Source organism: Staurois parvus, unplaced genomic scaffold, assembly GCF_062004578.1.
Source record: "Staurois parvus isolate SC_StPar_1 unplaced genomic scaffold, SC_StPar_1.0 ptg002934l, whole genome shotgun sequence".
Classification (NCBI taxonomy): domain Eukaryota; kingdom Metazoa; phylum Chordata; class Amphibia; order Anura; family Ranidae; genus Staurois; species Staurois parvus.
In genome coordinates, this window is record NW_028320730.1 from 60,685 (window position 1) to 80,000 (window position 19,316).

The window sequence follows — 19,316 nt, forward strand, 5'->3', positions numbered from 1 at the left end:
AGCCAATGAGATTATGGCTAACAAATCACCAAGTTCTAAAAAGCACTTCAAGCTTAAGCCACATACACACTAGTACTTAGGCCTGCATCACATCTTGCATTCTAAAGTGCCTGGGAGGTGCCAGGCACAGGTGCAACGGCCAGCCCCGCTGTCAGCGGCCTGTTAAAACCTATGACAAGCTAAAATACATAGCAGCAGGATGATGTGTTATGTGGTATTTGCATTTAGGGTGGTATGCATTCAGGGGATGTGTGTCTCGGATGCAAGAAATCTGACTGCTTGCAGCAGGGCTGGACATTGCACCTATGCCTGAAAACACTGGGATGTGACAAACTGAGACCAAAGCGCTAGTGTGCATGTAGCCTTAAAGGAGAAGTAGGGCCAAAGCTCTATTGGCTCTACTTCTCCTATGGATCACAGGGGTGCAATTAGTTCTGCAGTCCTGTGACCCATTTTCACTCAGCAGGTCCAGGTTCTGAAAAGATCCTGACTTTAATGTTGGGATCTACCCAGAAGACTGAACCAGCATCTCCCGCCCCCACCACAGCCTGGCACTTCAATGACTGAAAGTCACCGGCTCTCTGCAGACTGAAGACAGAGAAACTGAGCAATCAGTTCTGAGTCTCAGAGACAGCAGGGGACAGATAGGACCAATGCTGCATCTGCAACTTTTCTATTAAAGGGATTATTGACTTTCTTGTACGACATGGTGTAGCTAGCAGTTGCATTCAACTGGACTTTTTCTGCAGTGCTGGAAATGTTTCATTATTTACCCAAGCAGCTTCCTCAGTTCAAAACTAGTCTTCTAGCAGGAAAGACGACAAAAAAGCAATACAAAAAAAATGCAACAATATTCGCATCCTCTGTGGATTGTAGCTTGTGAATGCCGAATATGGACAGCGCAGCAAATATAAACATTCACCATTAGCTGGTGTTATAGGGGAGGCATGCAGGAGGGAAGCTGACAGCCGTGCCAGTGTTCAGTCACCTGAAAATACAAGCCTATTTGCCATTTCTAGTTTTCAAACTTAACCCTAAAAATTGGGTAAATGGGAAAAATTTACAACTGTAAGACTATTTTAATTGCAAATATCTACCAGGGCTAGGTACTCCGAAAAGGCCTGTCACTCAAATAAAAGATCAAAATCATAAAACGCCTATAAAAAGGAGGACACTTTATGCTTCCATGTCCTGGTGTCTGCGCTTGTGGAGTCCAAGATCTGCTGCAGAGCTACAACTCCTGAAGAATCAGTACATCCCCAGTTGTGCTCTGGCTTCTCCTGCCAACCAACATATTACTACAGGACACATCATGTAGAGCTTTGCAGGAGGAACCACTAAACTCAGCAAGTGAGAAAAGATATATACTTGCTTCATTGCAGGGGAGGGACTAATATCGTTTTAGGAATGGAGTTGGTAAAAACATTGGCTCTAAAAACATGCACCAAAATTTGTGTGGCAATATGAAAAGGCCTGGTGATGAAGGGGGTGGGTGAAAGATGCAGAAGTTGCCCGTATTTTTACTGATCTTTTCAGGACTAAATGTTTAAGGAACCAAATTTTCAACATGGGCCCCTGGGATACCTGTAGCGCCGCTTCAAGCCAAGGACATGGTCTCCCAGCCGGAACTTGGATCATAGGAGCCGGCTTGCAAATGCCAATCCAGAAGTGCGAGTTCAAAGAGGGAAAAGACATCACTGAACACCACCACGAAGTTGCGGTATTGGGCACAGCCGTCGCTTCTGGGCACACCCCTCTGACACATTTCACTCGGCCCACTGTCGGGCAGGGCAAACATATCAATGGGCGTGACCAAAGTGACAACTGATGCCAACACCGCAACTTCGGGTTGGTTTGAATAGCATCTTTCCCCTCATTAAAATTTCAACATGCTCTGAAAGTTACTCAGAACTATGGACAGCTGCCCCGTCTAGCAAAGGGAAGAAATGATGCATGCGTACAGTCACTTCTTTCTTGGGTTCTTTTTGTGGGTCAACCTCCATATCAGTTGGGTTGTTGTTGCTGTTGTTGTTGATCGGTTCTTCCAGCTCATCCCCACTGAAAAAAAAAAAAAAAAAAAAAAATGTTTATTTTTTCCAATATAAGGTGGCAAGAAATTAAATACCAAAGGACGTTATATATCACCCGTACAGCCATCACAAATACACAGAACCCTACAGAGGCAAAGAGTTGTTTTACCACTAAAAAAGGGATAAAAAGGAAAAAAAATAACTGGGTATAGGGTGTTATGACATCACCAGCTGCCTCTTAAAAACCAATCAAGAGAAAGAAAGTTCCTGCAAGAGTCCAATCGCATGCATATTGGCATTCCCAATCCCCAAACTTGCTGCAAAAAAGTGGCATAACTTATACTGATGCAGTTCAGTATTTTACCCCTGGTAGAGGGCAATGGAAAAAGACAGCTTCCATCATAGGCTTCTCATACTAGAGGCAAATGACTTTACATGAGCCCAACAAAGGTTTGCTCACTGTTACTTTGATTATCGTTTATTGAAAACTGATCAATTTATGCAACAAACTGGCGAATAATCACACAGTGATGAACTTGTTCCTAAAACATCCTTGATATATGTCTTCATTGCACACCGAACCAGGATGGCACCACACTCTAAAAACTATGACACCAGCACTCCTGGATGGCACCACACTCTAAAAAACTATGACACCAGCAAACCTTTACCTTCATATCTCTAGTAAAAGTCACAAATGAATGCAACATTTTGGAAGCATGCAAGGTTCCTTCAAGGCAAAGTGACAGTGAAACTAGTATGGCTACTAGGTGTCAAGTCAACGATTAGCAAGGCCACCAATCACAGTAATGGGCTTACAGGCATAGGAGCGAAAAGCCTGAACCAGCAACCATAGAGGGCAGCTGCATTTGCATACCAGAAGCCCGTGGTTTTTTTTCTTCTTCAGGGAACCCTAAAGGAGACAAGTCTGTGTGCAGGCACCTGTTGCTGTGTCTGCTATTCTAATGCAGGCCATACATGGTTCCAATTCCGAACGATTTTTAGTCCGAAAATCAAAAACTTTGTTCTCTCGGTAATCCGATGGTGCATCAATGATTTCGAAAACTGGCCGACCAAGTCATAAAGTTCACCCCATATAACAGGCAAAACTTCTGTTCCACCCAGGTCACGGCTCATGCGCATATTCTTTTCGGAAAAACGATCGTACAATTTGACCATCGAGTCGAAATTCAGTCGTTTCTCACAAATTTTCCAACATGCCCGATCACTGAAAAGGGGAGGAACCACAAAAAAAAATTGGCCGGTGCCATTGACCCACTAATAGAGTGAAAACCGGCCGATTATTCTTAGGTTCAATTTTCGGACGAAAAATCGGTTGAATTTTGACCCATGTATGGCCGGCCTTCGAGACAGATTCTATATTTCTATATTTGAGGGGCTCAATTTGTCTAACAAGCGCTACAGTTTGTGAAGGCAACAGATAGACAGATTCTTCCTTGTGAAAGACAAGCAGAGCTTACGTATGTCAGCCTGAACACACCACTCTGTCAGGCTGGTGGCTGTCAATGTTTTGTTGCACTGACAGACACTGCTGGTGGTTACCAGGACATTATGTTGCTATGAATATTTTCCCCAGTGATTCGAAGACCTTTTTCATCTACTCCAGAAGCAATTAGCAAAGAACATTTCTCCCTGCAAAAAGAGTTCTGAGAACAGAGTGTACACCGACCAGCCTGGGGAAAGGAAGATACAGAGGGAAGCAAAATATAAAAAAAGCTCTGCTGCCATATCTCAAGCTTTCATTAGAACTGACCTTCCTTCCCGTTCACGCTTCTGCTTGCGAGCATGGCGATCCATCACACTGGTCTTGGAGCGAGTCTTTTTCCAAGAATAGTAAAACTTTACTAGGCTGGCAATAGATTTGTCAGGAAGCTACAAACAAACAGGAAAAGTGTGAGTTGCAGTGAAAGCAGAACAATTTAGAGGACTTCAAGCAGCGGAACATCATAAATGTACAGTGATGAGCACAATAAACCAGTACATATCTGGCAATGGGGTATAGAGATATCCACCCACTGCACGGTAAAAGCACCACTGACAGCCAATTATACAACGTATAGGCAATATCAAATTATTAAAGTGTTTCTCATTTGTTTCTTCTTTAAAATAAACATGCCATACTTACCTATTCTGTGTAATGGTTTTACACACAGCAGCCCAGATCCTCCTCTTTTTGGGTCCCCCGACAGCCAAGTGCCCCCCCTAGCAAGCTGCTTGCTTTGGGGGCACTTGTACATGTTTTCTCCTGAGCTGACTCTGTCCATAAGACACACAGATTGCATTGTGGTCCCGACCCCCCCCCCCCCCCCCATTCATTTGCTGTGACTGACAGCAGCTGGAGCCAATGGCTCCCACTGCTGTGTCTGAGCAAATGAGGAGAGAGAGCACAGAACAGCCTCTGCTCTCATGCACATTGCTGGATCAAGATCAGCTCAGGTGAGTGCAGCAACATGCAGGTTGTTTTTTTAACCTTAATGCAAAGAATGCATGTTGGTAAATTTAAACCTTCTGCCTTAGAACCTCTATGTTAGCTACAAATTCCTGTAGTAGTGGCAGCTACTACAGTGATAGTGGCAGTCTTCTGGGTCTAGTTCTGTGTGGCTGCCCTTCTGCAAACACAATTAGCAGCTTAGGCAAGGCATAGATGATTCGATTTTCTTTCCTTCCACAAAGGTTGACAGACTGATGGTGGAATCCCTCCCGAAGCGCCATTGTGTTTTTCTGGTGGGGAGACTCCCCGTTGGCAGAACACAATGATTAACTGCTAGTGGCGATAGCCCCCAGCAGTAATCGCAAGTAAAAAATCCAAAAGGCTTGTTGTAACCAAAAATCGATGGATCAACTTGCATACAATCAAGCCTGCCCATAGATGGAGCGAATCTTGGCTAGTCCTTGCTGAAACGGCTACATTTAAATCCATGTATTGCTGGCTTTACACAGCGATCGGTCAGTTGCTGAAAACCCCTCGACTTCCGTTCTCACGCTCTCCATTTTACAGTCCAATTGCAATCCAGGTTTTGCAGTGCTCAGTGGACTGAACTACTGTATCCAAATAGGAAAACTGACAGTGTTTGTGAAATTCATAACTGCAACACAGTGTGAGCTGCAATGGGAAATGGACCACACACGGTTACCACACCTAAAGCAAAACTCCTGAGAAAGTAAAAATGCTCCCTTGCAGGGGGCTTCCCCTACACTAAAAAGGGTTAAATCCCCATTTAAGCCTAGGACACAGGAAAAGCAGCTTTACTGCAGTAGCCAACACTCCTAAACTCCAGGAAGGGACTTTCCGCAGTGTCTTCAAATACAGTGACAGGCTACGGATTTTGCATCAGACTTTATGAGGTCAGAGGATCTGCAACCACCAGAGCGTAGGGGAGGGGTGGCTGCAGGCGGACAGATTCCAGCAGGAGCGGAAGGCGGAGAAATTAAAAAGGCTCTCTAGACCGACCTTCCTTAAATGCCAGACTGCGGTCCGGACCTGGGCCGATTGACACTCCCGTCTGAACAGTCAGCTCAACAGTCTGCAGAGCCAGATTCTCACTGCACTACTACTTGGTTGCTAGGACTGCAGGCATCCAAGCCTCTTCAGCAAGCTTTTCCGCTCATATCCTGCCCCCTGCAACACACTTCAAGCTCCCATTCTCTGCCTGCAAGACTACAAAAAAAAAATAAAAAAAATATAAACACTTATCCAGCAGGTAAACGTTTACTTAGATGGGCTCTACCAATCACAGGGGGAACTCTGGTGGAGGCACCCGATCTATGGGGGCACCCTGGTGGAGGCACCCGATCTATGGGGGCACCCTGGTGGAGGCACCCGATCTATGGGGGCACCCTGGTGGAGGCACCCGATCTATGGGGGCACCCTGGTGGAGGCACCCGATCTATGGGGGCACCCTGATGGGGACACCCGATCTATGGGGGCACCCTGATGGGGACACCCGATCTATGGGGGCACCCTGATGGGGACACCCGATCTATGGGGGCACCCTGATGGGGACACCCGATCTATGGGGGCACCCTGATGGGGACACCCGATCTATGGGGGCACCCTGATGGGGACACCCGATCTATGGGGGGCACCCTGATGGGGACACCCGATCTATGGGGGCACCCTGATGGGGACACCCGATCTATGGGGCACCCTGATGGGGACACCCGATCTATGGGGGCACCCTGATGGGGGCACCCTGATGGGGACACCCGATCTATGGGGGCACCCTGATGGGGACACCCGATCTATGGGGGCACCCTGATGGGGACACCCGATCTATGGGGGCACCCTGATGGGGACACCCGATCTATGGGGGCACCCTGATGGGGACACCCGATCTATGGGGGCACCCTGATGGGGACACCCGATCTATGGGGGCACCCTGATGGGGACACCCTGATGGGGACACCCTGATGGGGGATAAATACTGTTGAAATGCCCTGGAAATTATACATTTCTCATTTTTTGTCAGACATACGACTACAATCTTTGAGACATAGCACAAACCTGAGATTCAGACCTCGAATGGAGGAAAATTTTAGTGACTGGATAGCTTTGAATTAATCCAATACCTTCTGCCCTAGGCCTAAATGAACATTTAACCCTTGCAGCTCCCACTGCTAGAGAACATTTTTACTTTATCCAGGAGTTCAGCTTCAAAGGATAACTAGTGCAAAGGGCATTTCCATTGAACGTTGGAATCTCCATCCTACGACAGTCTTGCAAAAGACCTCACGGACACAAACGGAAGAAAAGAAAAAAGCTGACAATGTCAGGTGATTACAGGTAATCTTGGGTTTTGTGAGAGAACTGCCAGCTCTGATCTGTAATCGGGTGCACGTGCCCATCACTGTTCCCAGTAGTGTGCAATACTTACCATCTGCTGGATCCTATGAAAGGTTTTCCCATGAAAGCCAAAAGCTTGTTCAAACAAGACTTTGTCCTCCACGGTCCATTCATCGGGAAATGGGGTGAAGTTGGGCAAGTCTGCCAGTGATTTTTCTATGTTATGTTTGTGCCAAAAGAGCATGCCAAGTGCCTGCAAGGGAAGCATGTAATAGTGTAAGCTGGAGCAGGAGTTTGAAAAGATGCTTCACAGAATAAAGCAGCCAATGTTTACATGCATAGAAAGGGGAACAACAAATAAAAGTACAATAATGGATCACTCTTGCCTTACACAGGTTAGACATTCAAGGAACAGCAGTTTTTTTTAATGCATTATCTGTAAATATTATACTCTGTGGGAAAAAAATGCACGATTTTAATATATACACATTTACACCAATGGTTAAAGGTTTTAGGACAGGAGTGCCCAACACAAAATCATAAAACAATAAAAAACACAAAAAAAAAAAATTTGTTTTTTTGCATTTACACTTAGCCTACACATGCGCAGCTGAAGAAAAGTTTGACAGTGTCTTTTACAAGTTTTATCTTCCAAAAAAACCTTTCGAAATGACTTTTTCCTAAATTGGTGCATTTTCTCAGTTTAAACCTTTGATATGATTTCTACTGCGAGTAAAATATGGGTTTATGAGATGTGCAAATCACTGCACTCTGCTTTTTCCCCCCCATGTACATTTTACACAGCGTCCCAACTTTTCTGGAAAGGTTTGCAATATGCCTATGGCTCCCACTGCCTTCAGTGTCTCAGTGCTTAATCAGCGAGATGAGCCAGGTAATGTGTGAAATAGGGGGGGGGGGGGGGGTTGAAGCTGTAGTGGGGGATATTTATTTTTTTTTTTAACTTAACCTCCAGAGACTTTGCCCCCTTCCCTGCGTTACTTTAACCGACAATTGAGCGCTCATGCAATGCTGCACCCAAATTAAATTTGTGCCCTTTTTTCCCCCCACAAAATTGAGCTTTCTTTTGATAGTATTTGATCGCCTGTGCAGTTTTAATTATTAACTATAAACAAAAAAAAGATTGAATTTTGAGGAAAAAAAATTATTTTTTTTACTTTTTGCTATTTAAACATGTCCAGTAAACATAAAAAAAAAAAAAATCTAATTTCGTCACAAATTTAGGCCAAAAAGGTATTCTGTGACATGTATTTGCTACAAAAAAAAAAAAATCCCAATACGTGTAAAATAATTGGTTTACGTGAAAGTTATAGCATTTTACAAATGGTATAACTTTAGAATATATACTGGAATTTTTTTTACATTTTTAAATTTTTACTAGTAATTGTAGTGATCAGCGACATAGCGGGACTGCAGTGGACATTCTGACACAGGGGGGAACTGACTTGGTGTCACTGACATCCCTAGTGACACCAATACAGTGATCAGTGTTAAAAAAAAAAAAAAAAAAAAAAAAAAGCACTGACTGTACTAATGGCACTGGGCAGGAAGGGGTTAACATGAGGGCAGCTCATGGTCACTAGAACTAATGTCCCCATTGGAAGATTTCCCCTTCATTATTGTTCTGATGTCAACCCAAAATGTGGGATTTTCTTTTACGTTCACTTTTGATAATGGTAAACAGGACAAATAGAGAAGATGAATCTCCCTAATGGGGGTACAAACAGCAAAAAAAAAAAAAAAAAAAAAAAAAAAAAAAAAACTGACAGGGGTTCTAATCCTAACTATCCAAAACAAAATGTTTTGCCTTTAGCTGTACTTTAACCTTTTCACGTCGGCCGAATGCAAATGGGCGGCCTCTTGGTGTCTGGGCCTAGATGGCAAGCGGCCGCACATTTGCGTTCTATAAAAAAGAAAAAAAAAAAAAGGACGTGCTGAGAGCGCGCACCCTGCGCGCTCCCAGCACACGTCCAGTACTGACGGAAAGTCTCCGATCTCCCAGGCCTTAAAGGGCTGGGAGGCGTCGGTGGGAAGGGGTTAATGTAGGATATATATATTAAGGTAAAAAACATTTCAAGTTTAGAACCACTTTAAGTTTCTGCAGAAAAGCTATATGTTGTTAATCCCTTACGCATTACCTGAGAAAAGGCTTTTGTATAAATCTACACTTTTTATTTTTTGTTAACCAAACAACATTTTTAACCTGACAGTTTCCTACATCCCTTTGCACAACTTTAAAGTTATTCAGTAAATCTTAACAATATCCATTAAATCGTCCCACAGTAGTGACATGACTGTGTATGGGATGATGTGTTTAGCAGGGACCACGCCATCCGACATCGTATAGCAGGGACCACGCCATCCGACATCGTATAGCAGGGACCACGCCATCCGACATCGTATAGCAGGGACCACGCCATCCGACATCGTATAGCAGGGACCACGCCATCCGACATCGTATAGCAGGGACCACGCCATCCGACATCGTATAGCAGGGACCACGCCATCCGACATCGTATAGCAGGGACCACGCCATCCGACATCGTATAGCAGGGACCACGCCATCCGACATCGTATAGCAGGGACCACGCCATCCGACATCGTATAGCAGGGACCACGCCATCCGACATCGTATAGCAGGGACCACGCCATCCGACATCGTATAGCAGGGACCACGCCATCCGACATCGTATAGCAGGGACCACGCCATCCGACATCGTATAGCAGGGACCACGCCATCCGACATCGTATAGCAGGGACCACGCCATCCGACATCGTATAGCAGGGACCACGCCATCGGACATATAGCAGGGACCACGCCATCGGACATACAGGTGAAACTCGAAAAATTAGAATATCGTGCAAAAGTTCATTTATTTCAGTGCAGCAACTTAAAAGGTGAAACTAATATATGAGACTCATTACATGCAAAGCAAGATAGTTCAAGCCGTGATTTGTCATCATTGTGATGATTATGGCTTACAGCTCATGAAAACCCCAAATCCACAATCTCAGAGAATTAGAATATTCCATGCAATCAATAAAACACGGATTGTACATAGAACAATATCGGACCTCTGAAAAGTAGAAGCATGCATATGTACTCAGTACTTGGTTTGGGCCCCTTTTGCAGCAATTACTGCCTCCATGCGGCGTGGCATGAAAGCTATCAGCCTGTGGCACTGCTGAGGTGTTATGGAAGACCAGGATGCTTCAATAGCGGCCTTCAGCTCTTCTGCATTGTTCGGTCTCATGTCTCTCATCTTTCGCTTGGCAATGCCCCATAGATTCTCTATGGGGTTTAGATAAGGCGAGTTTGCTGGCCAATCAAGCACAGTAATTCCACGGTCATTGAACCAGGTTTTGGTGCTTTTGGCAGTGTGGGCGGTGCCAAGTCCTGCTGGAAAATGAAGTCAGCATCCCCATAAAGCTCGTCTGCGGAAGGAAGCATGAAGTGCTCCAAAATCTCCTGGTAGACGGCTGTGTTGACCCTGGACTTAATGAAGCACAGTGGACCAACACCAGCAGATGACATGGCTCCCCAAATCAACAGACTGTGGAAACGTCACACTGGACTTCAAGCATCTTGCAGTGTGTGCCTCTCCATTCGTCCTCCATACTCTGGGTCCTTGTGCCTCTCCATTCGTCCTCCATACTCGGGGTCCTTGGTTTCCAAATGAGATGCAAAAGTTGCTCTCATCAGAAAGAGGACTTTGGACCACTGAGCAACAGACCAGGTCTGTTTTTCTTTAGCCCAGGTAAGACACTTCTGACGTTTGTTGTTCAGGAGCGGCTTGACAAGAGGAATACGACATTTGAAGCCCATGTCCAGGATCCGTCTGTGTGTGGTGGCTCTTGATGCACTGACTCCAGCCTCAGTCCACTCCTTGTGAAAGTCCCCAACACTTTTGAATGGAGTTTTCCTGACAATCCTCTCCAGGCTGCGGTCATCCCTGCTGCTTGTGCACCTTTTTCTTTCACACTTTTACCTTCCACATAACTTTTCTATTAGTGTGCTTTGATACAGCACTTTGGGAACATCCAACTTGCAATTACCTTTTGAGGCTTTCCCTCCTTATGGAGGGTGTCAATGATGGTTTTCTGCACAACTGTCCGGTCAGCAGTCTTTTCCATGATTGTGATTCCTACTGAACCAGACTGAGAGACCATTTAAAGGCTCAGGAACCCTTTGCAGGTGTTATGGCTTAATTAGCTGATTAGAGTGGGACACTTTGAGCCGAGAATATTTCACCTTTTCACAATATTCTCATTTTCTGAGATTGTGGATTTGGGGTTTTCATGAGCTGTAAGCCATAATCATCACAATGATGACAAATCACGGCTTGAACTATCTTGCTTTGCATGTAATGAGTTTCATATATTAGTTTCACCTTTTAAGTTGCATTACTGAAATAAATGAACTTTTGCACGATATTCTAAATTTTTGAGTTTTACCTGTATAGCAGGGAGCACGCTATCGCACATATGGCGGCGACCACGCTATCGCACATATGGCGGCGACCACGCTATCGCACATATGGCGGCGACCACGCTATCGCACATATAGCAGCGACCACGCTATCGCACATATAGCAGCGACCACGCTATCGCACATATAGCAGCGACCACGCTATCGCACATATAGCAGCGACCACGCTATCGCACATATAGCAGCGACCACGCTATCGGACATATATAGCGGGAGAATGCCATCGGACATCCTTGGAAAAGCCGGATAGCATCACAGCTTCTAGCTCTGCAAGCAAAGATTTCGCTCGCAAGTCACCCACCAGAAGGTAAGCTGCCTTTTTGTCATTTTATAAAGTTATTATGGCAGGAATTCATTATACAAGCTACAAGGTTCGCTTTAAAGACCAACAAGTAAACAAGTATAACTCCACTTTTGTTGAGAATAAAAACATTCCCCTCTGGGAGGTCAACATGCATTGCAAGGATTTTAAACTTTGTTGCAGATACCTACCTTTTGTTATTCTGAAGTAATAGCGGTTTGTCTGTGTCCACGTGCAAATTAAATATGAATAGGACTGATTTTATAATCAATCAGCTGGAATTCAATCAGGAAAGTGGTAGGGTCTGCATCCCTTTAGATGTGATTTGCCTTCAGTAGTATCTCACCAAAAATTATATTTTTTGTTGCAGGGGATTCCAAAAAAAAAAAAATGTGACTTGGATCTTCGTGCAGACTTCTGAGAAAATCCGTGAGCCAATCACACAAGCAGGAAATTACATTTTCAGGGAGGAGTGCCATACAACATCTTTGTACAGAACACCTCCAGGTTGCCACATTGCATTTTACAGAAAATTACAGCGATTTAATTTGAAAAGGAGAGTTCATTTTAAATATCATCTAATTACAATATTACTCGAGTCACAATTGTATATGCTATTTTTTTTTAATTTGCTCATTTTATTTTCTCACAAAAGTGGAGTTACCCTTAAAAATGAAAAAAATAAAAAAGGAGAAAAAAAAAAAAAAAAGAAAGACAAATACCTGCTCCATGTTATATCCGTGCTTCTCTTTTGCAACAGAGATATATTCATCCACTGAAAAGCATTAGCAGAAAAGTTTCAGTTAATGGAAGGGTTCCATACCATTTGGGAACATTATGCTGCATTAGTACAACGTTTCCCTAACAAGCCCTCAGGGTCCATTAACACACATTTTCCAGCTCTTTTTAAAGGAACACAAGGGTGGCGGGGATCATTTTGGTTTATGTAAAGTCTTAACTGAAATATTTTGCAGTTCATCATATTTTAATTGTCATGAGGTAAGGAAAGCCTATACAGAAATGTAAAGTATGCTCTTAGGGCTGGACTACCAATAGGTGCAGAGTGCGCTCCATTCACTGATGGCAATCCTGAAGTCAGCAGGTTTTGTGTAGGACACTACAGCTCAATAGCCAGCCAGCCCTGCACCCCAGAGATAGCAGACAGTAAACTGCATATGCAGTTAATGGATGACCTCTGAAAAGGTTCCATGTACCTTAGCACTGGTAAGTGAGGCTGCCATGCTGCAAGAAGTCAACAAAAGTGATGGGCAGGTGGAACCTTGACAATCAAAAACATAAATTACCATAGATGATCAGATTCTAGAAGTTTAAAGAGAAACTTCAAATGATATTAAAAAGGATGGAAAATAAATATATATATATATATATATATATATATATATATATATATATATATATATATATATATATATATATAATCTCAGGAGGGAGTAGACAGGCAAGGGACATCACTCCCCTCCTAGGTGAGGACTGCAGAATTGGGAGCACACAAATATATTTTGGGCAGCACAGTGGCTAAGTGGTTAGCACCTTCGCCTGGCAGTACTAGGGTCATTGGTTCGAATCCCAACCACAGCACCACCTGCCTGGAATTTGCATGTTCTCCCTGTGCCTGCATGGGTTTCCTTCGGGTACTGCGGTTTCCTCCCACACTCCAAAGACATGCTGGTAGGTGAATTGGATCCTGTCTAAATTGTCCCTAGTATGTGTATGTATGAATGTGAGTTAGGGACCTTAGATTGTACGCCCCTTGAGGGTTAGGGACTGATGTGAATGTACAATATATATGTAAAGCGCGCAGTAAATTGATGGCGCTATATAAGTACCTGAAATAAAAATAAATACATTTTTAAATGTTTTAGCATAAAATACATCTGCCACCTAGTGGTAAGACGCTCGATGCGAGCGGATTCCAGTTCTAGTCAGCATTACACCCTCAGCATTTCAGCAATGTCATGATTTGTACAGCTCTGGTACACTGGAATTGATCAAATGCTCAGCTTCATTAACATCCAAAAAGATGGCATACATTTAAGTATACAAAAAGGGGCATTTAATGTGGTTCTTCGGCCTTATTTAAAAAAAAAAAAAAAACAAATCAGCAGCTACAGTGTTTATAGTGTTTGAATTTTTTTTTTTTTGTTTAAATAGGACACTCACCTGTCCAGGGATCCAGGGTCCCAGTGCTAGCATGTTTACTATGGGAACCGTGCTTTGATTCCATGTGACTTCACAGCTGGCTGCTCACTGTACATGCGCAAGCTGTGCTTTGTGAATTGGGGGGGGGGGGGGGTGGTTTGGGGAGAATTGCTGGTGGATTGTCACGACAATCCAACTTGAAGTGGCAGCGAGTACCTGTCAAAACCAGGTACCCCTCTATAATGTGGCAAAATCAGACGAAAGAAAGAAAAAAAAAAAAAAAAAAGGAGGGGGCGCACGCCACAGAGCAAAACTTCCCCTTTAGGGTGAAGTTCCGCTTTCAGTGCATCTATTGCAAATTGTGTGCGATCTGCTGCGGGTGTCAATATAATTCTAACGTCACCCGAAATTCAGACCACAAACACTGAGCATTTGCCTGCACTGGTTCAAATGGTGCGATCTGGTGCAGTGTGTTTTCTTTTTTTTTTTTTAAAGTAGTGTATGCCCTACTTCTACTGCAATCCAGTGCAAATTCTGATCAAACGAATTGGTTAAAAATTGCATTACACGAGACATGTAGGAATCACACAGGAACTTCTCAGAACAGCCCCTTGGAGTAAGGAGAGTTAGACCCCAATATACTGTCTATATTCCAGGAGGAAAAAAAACAAAAAACAAAACAAAAAACATTGAGTGCAGCACAAAACATTCCTAGATATTTTTGCAGCTTCTTACTTACATTTGGCTTCTGACAAGTTCTGGTTAGGAGACCACACGAGCATGCCAAGATTCTCCCGTTCTTGGCAGGTTTTTGCCACTTCTGCAGAGAAAACCAAAACCAAAACACACAAATGCATTGATGTTAGTCCTTGTGCAAGGAAAGTAGAAAATACAAACAATGACTAACTAGATAAAAAATTCAGTATAAAAAAATTCCAAAAGGCAGCAAAGCCACCTAAAATTATAACGGACATTATCTGGCTACTTTTAGGTGGAAAAATGTATTTGGGTGGTCCAGTGAGCGTTGCCAACTCCTCATTTCTGTTGACATACATGCTGAGCTAGCATACTATGGAGGGGCTCCACAGTCCTGAGATTTGTTGCCCTGACAGACTTCAGTACTTTTAAATCAGACTCAGAAACAAGTATGCTGCAAATTGGGGGGGGTAATGGTAGAGACCTAAATCACTTTCTACCCAAGCCACTTCTGACATTTCTCACATAGATGTAAAAAGAAAATGAAAAGAAAGCAGATTTTTACTAGAAAATTACTTTGAACCCCAAACTTATTCTGAAAGAAAAGGCCAAGGAGGATAAAATGGAATTGCATTTTTGTTTGTCACATATTAGTACAGCAGTTTATCACATATTCAAGAAAAATACACCAATAAAATGTTAGTGAATACAAAACACAATATCCAATTTTTTTGGTAAGATATAAAAGATGTTATGCCAAGTACAGATACCACACCCTCACGCCCGTGGAATGGCAACTATGGTACGCGAAATTATCCATAGGTGACATTTTAACTTCAAACTAGCAACTTGTAAAGGCTTTTAAACAGGAGGTCTGCCGCTTGAATTACTGCTTGTACTCGAACGTTCACGGTGATACCTCACAAGTGGTGTGATCGCCATTTACATATGTGTGCGGGACCTATGTATGCCCTTGCATTTGCACATGAGCATGGGGATGAGAGAGCACGGAGAATGGAGAGGTGCTTTAATGGTTTTATTTTACACAGTCTCATTAAAATTTAGGTTTTTCCCCCAACAACTTTATTGCCATCACAAGGAATGAACAACATCCCTTGTGATGGCATAGACAGTGAGAGGTACTCTTTATGAAAATATCTGGGGTCTATTAGACCCCAAATCTTTCCTCTGCCCTCCAAAGTAGCTGATCAAACAGAGACAGGTTACTTGCCAGTAACTAGTGACAAATTCTTCATTGCTCCCAGTTTTAAACACAAGAGAGACGACTGGGGAAAGGATGTTCTTCCTCCTCTATGTTAAGCTGGCCCAACAGGCTCCCTGGGGGGACTCCCTTCCACGCTCTGTAAAAGTTGTTCAGACTACATAGCTGCTTGGATCCCTTTTACGAAAACCAGCGTAGCTGGCAGGGAATTGATACCAGAATAGCTGCAGTTGCAGCCAAGATCCTGGTATAACCGCTTAAACCTGAGAATGAACAGGTATGTCCTAATGCAGGAAGTGGCTAAATACATAAAACTGAAAAAAATGTTCATTTCGGAAATGGTTTATGGTTGTGTATTCCAACTGGGGACACTATTTGCCCCAATGACACTCATCAGGTCTGAAAGGAAGGAAACATTTACTCCAAAAACATGCTGGTAGGTTAATCGGCTCCTGTCTAAATTGTCCATATGTATGTGTATGTATGAATGAATGTGAGTTAGGGACCTTAGATGTACACCCCTTGAGGGTTAAGGACTGACGGGAATGTACAAATATATATATATATATACACATATACATATACATACATATACATACACACATATATACACACACACACTATATATATATATATATATATATATATATATATATATATATATATATATATATATATATATATATATATATATATATACACACATACATACACACACATATACGTAAAGCGCTGCGTAAATTAATGGTTCTATAAAAGTACTTGTAATAAATAAATTTCAAGTCCACGCTGGAACAGATCGCTGCCACATTGCCTGTCAAACACCCGCTGAAAATTGATCCAATGCGAGTTGCCCTTCAGAGGGAATTTTTCTTTCCTGCAGGAGCAAATTGGTTCATGTTTTCAGCCAGACTAACTATGGAACATGTCCAAACGAGCCCTAAAGTCTTGACTTAAGACTACATTCTCCTTACTTGGGGGGGACGCAAACAAAGTTTAGGAAGTATATTTTACTAAAAGTGTAGTCGGTACTTGGAACAGGCTTTCAGCAGAGGTATTGAATCCCTCAACAGTAAGTCTATATAAATATGCTATGGATAAATATAGGTCTGTTCACAGAAAACCAAATTCTCGCTCTGTCAGTCCTCGGTTTCTTCGTACAAGAAATGCACATCAGAATGTGCCTGTGGAGGGCAGTGTGAATTTATTCAGGGCTCTAGCAGTAGCTCTACAAACTGGCATTCCGATTTCAAAGCTGAATTCTAATCACTGCACCCTGACCCTCTTGAGTTTGAGTGACTGAAATTAAATGCTTCACATCATCCACAGCCACCAATTATATTCCATCTGTTGTGTCCTCATTATCTAATAAAAAGTTAAAGGGTCAATCCACCATAACTAGTTTTGCAGCTTTTTCTAGATGCTAGGAACTGAACCCCCTAAAAAGGTTTATCTAGATATAGATACTTAAGCTGGCCATACACTGTTCGATTTGTGATGAACTTGAAAATATTTGCCTTGTTGGCCACCTCCTGCCCTTTATCCTTTATTTAAAAACTGAAGGAGCCAGGCGGCAAATTGTCAGCTGAAAAGTAGCCCAATCCAGACAATTCCAGGTATTGACAGCCACTGGAATCGCCTGTTAGAATATAAGAGGTCAATAATGAAGAGGATAGAATGGAAACATTTAGGAAAACAAGGAGTAAGTGGTTGGTCTTTAAAACAACTAAGAGATACTCGGAACTGCTTGGAATATAAGTAAATGAGTACTGGGGGGAGCTTTTAGCCTAGGATCACACTACAGAGGTGCAGTATATCGCATGTGATTCGCACAGGAACCGCACTCCTGTATAAATCACATGCGATTTGTATGCGGTGCGATTAGAGCCGTCCATTTTGTATGGCTCTATTCGAACCGCACCAAAAACATGCAGGACCCTTTCTTGGTCCGCACTAGAATCAGATCACATAGGTATTCACACATATGCGATCCGATTCTTTCATCGCACCGCGTTTTGCGGACCCATGTCAGGATGTTAACATACACACCCGCATCGGTTCGTATGAACGGGGTGCGATTGGGATGTTGTGCGGAATTAGATGCAAATTCCACACCGCATCAGTGTGAACCAGGGCTTAAGGGCGGCCCACAGAGAAAAGGGATAGGAGGAAAGGAATACAGATATAGACTGATAACAATAAGGGTGGGAAAGTGGTGTGGTTTTAGGGAATTGGGGGGGGGGGGGGGGTAGAGAGGAGGGTAGGGAAAAATCCCTCCACTGGCTTCTGATTACACAACGGATCAAATTCAAAATCCTAACACTGACGTACAAAGCTGTCCACCATACTGCCCCGAACTACATCACTGACCTAATATCCAAGTACCACCCAACACACACACTCCGCTCCTCACAAGACGACCTCTCTAGTTCCCTGGTCTCCTCCTCCCATGCCCGCCTCCAGGACTTCTCCAGGGTGTCACCCATCCTCTGGAACTCCCTGCCCCAACCCATCAGATTATCACCTACTCTCCTCTCCTTTAGGCGCATCCTGAAAACCCATCTCTTCAGGGAAGCCTACCCCACCCCCTGATAACCTGCCAACCTCCTCCACTCTTCCTACCACTCCATCCCCCACAGCTATCTCCTCCTGTGCCACCATCCCCTCCCTCCTAGATTGTAAGCTCGAAAGAGCAGGGCCCTCGATCCCCTCATGTTTTGCATTGTATTGGTATTGTTCTGTCACGTTCTGTCCCCCTCTGTAATGTACAGCGCTGAGCGAACTATTGGCGCTTTATAAATACTGAATAATAATAATAATAATAATATGATATGAGGCAATTGGGATACACAGGAAAAGCTTGTTATCGTTTTGGGGTCTTTTTTCCTGTTCTCAGATTTATGTGTATTTAATGTTTTTCTTGTAATGAACAAAAAAAAAATCTAAATAAAAAGATAGAATAAAAAAAAAGGAAAAAAAAAATATAAAAAAAAAAGGCCAGTAGGGGGAGTTGCCCATCCACGCTAACGTGACAGTTTTTGTCCCCCATTCAGCCCATCTGCTGAAAGAAAGAAAAAAGTTTAATAGTCTATGGGCAGAATTATGGTGGGTAAGCCCCGCAATCAGGTAACCCAGGTCTGAATACCTGAAGAATAAAAATCTGGAAGAGATTCTGAGCTTTGACACGGATCAATTTTATTTAGAGATCATGCAACGTGATGATGAGGTGCAAACACTAAGACAAGCAGGGATAGAACCAGAATGGCAGACAGGTCTCTGGAGACCCCTAATAGACTCAGGAAGCCAAGACAGGACAGGCTGTAGTATAGTAATGACACCACTAGACCTCTGAATGCATGCTGTGGTATCTGACACCAAGCCGTACATGGACACACAGACTTTTATGGAGTTGAGTTTAGGACAGCAATGGGCAAACTACGGCCCGCGGGCCGTATACGGCCCGGCGGACCTTTTAATCCGGCCCGCGGAGCTAGGCTCCCGCAAGGCCAGTGGTCGGCAAGCCGCGGCTCTTTACAAATTTAGATGCGGCTCTCCTGTGTGCCGGGCGCCCGCTCCCCTCCCTCCTCTCCTCTCGG

General features: G+C 43.5%; 1 protein-coding gene across 4 annotated transcripts in view; it reads right to left on the reverse strand.

Annotated features, from left to right (window-relative positions):
* Positions 1-19,316, reverse strand: part of RCOR1 (REST corepressor 1) — a 64,315-nt gene that overhangs the window by 9,970 nt on the left and 35,029 nt on the right. For all 4 annotated transcript variants that reach the window (XM_089666951.1, XM_089666950.1, XM_089666953.1 and 1 more), the window contains 5 exons: positions 14,542-14,622; positions 12,365-12,417; positions 6,926-7,087; positions 3,805-3,923; positions 1,962-2,058 (listed from right to left, as the gene is read on the reverse strand). In XM_089666951.1, coding sequence (XP_089523077.1) covers positions 1,962-2,058; positions 3,805-3,923; positions 6,926-7,087; positions 12,365-12,417; positions 14,542-14,622 — 512 coding nt within the window. The remainder of the gene's footprint in view (positions 1-1,961; positions 2,059-3,804; positions 3,924-6,925; positions 7,088-12,364; positions 12,418-14,541; positions 14,623-19,316) is intronic.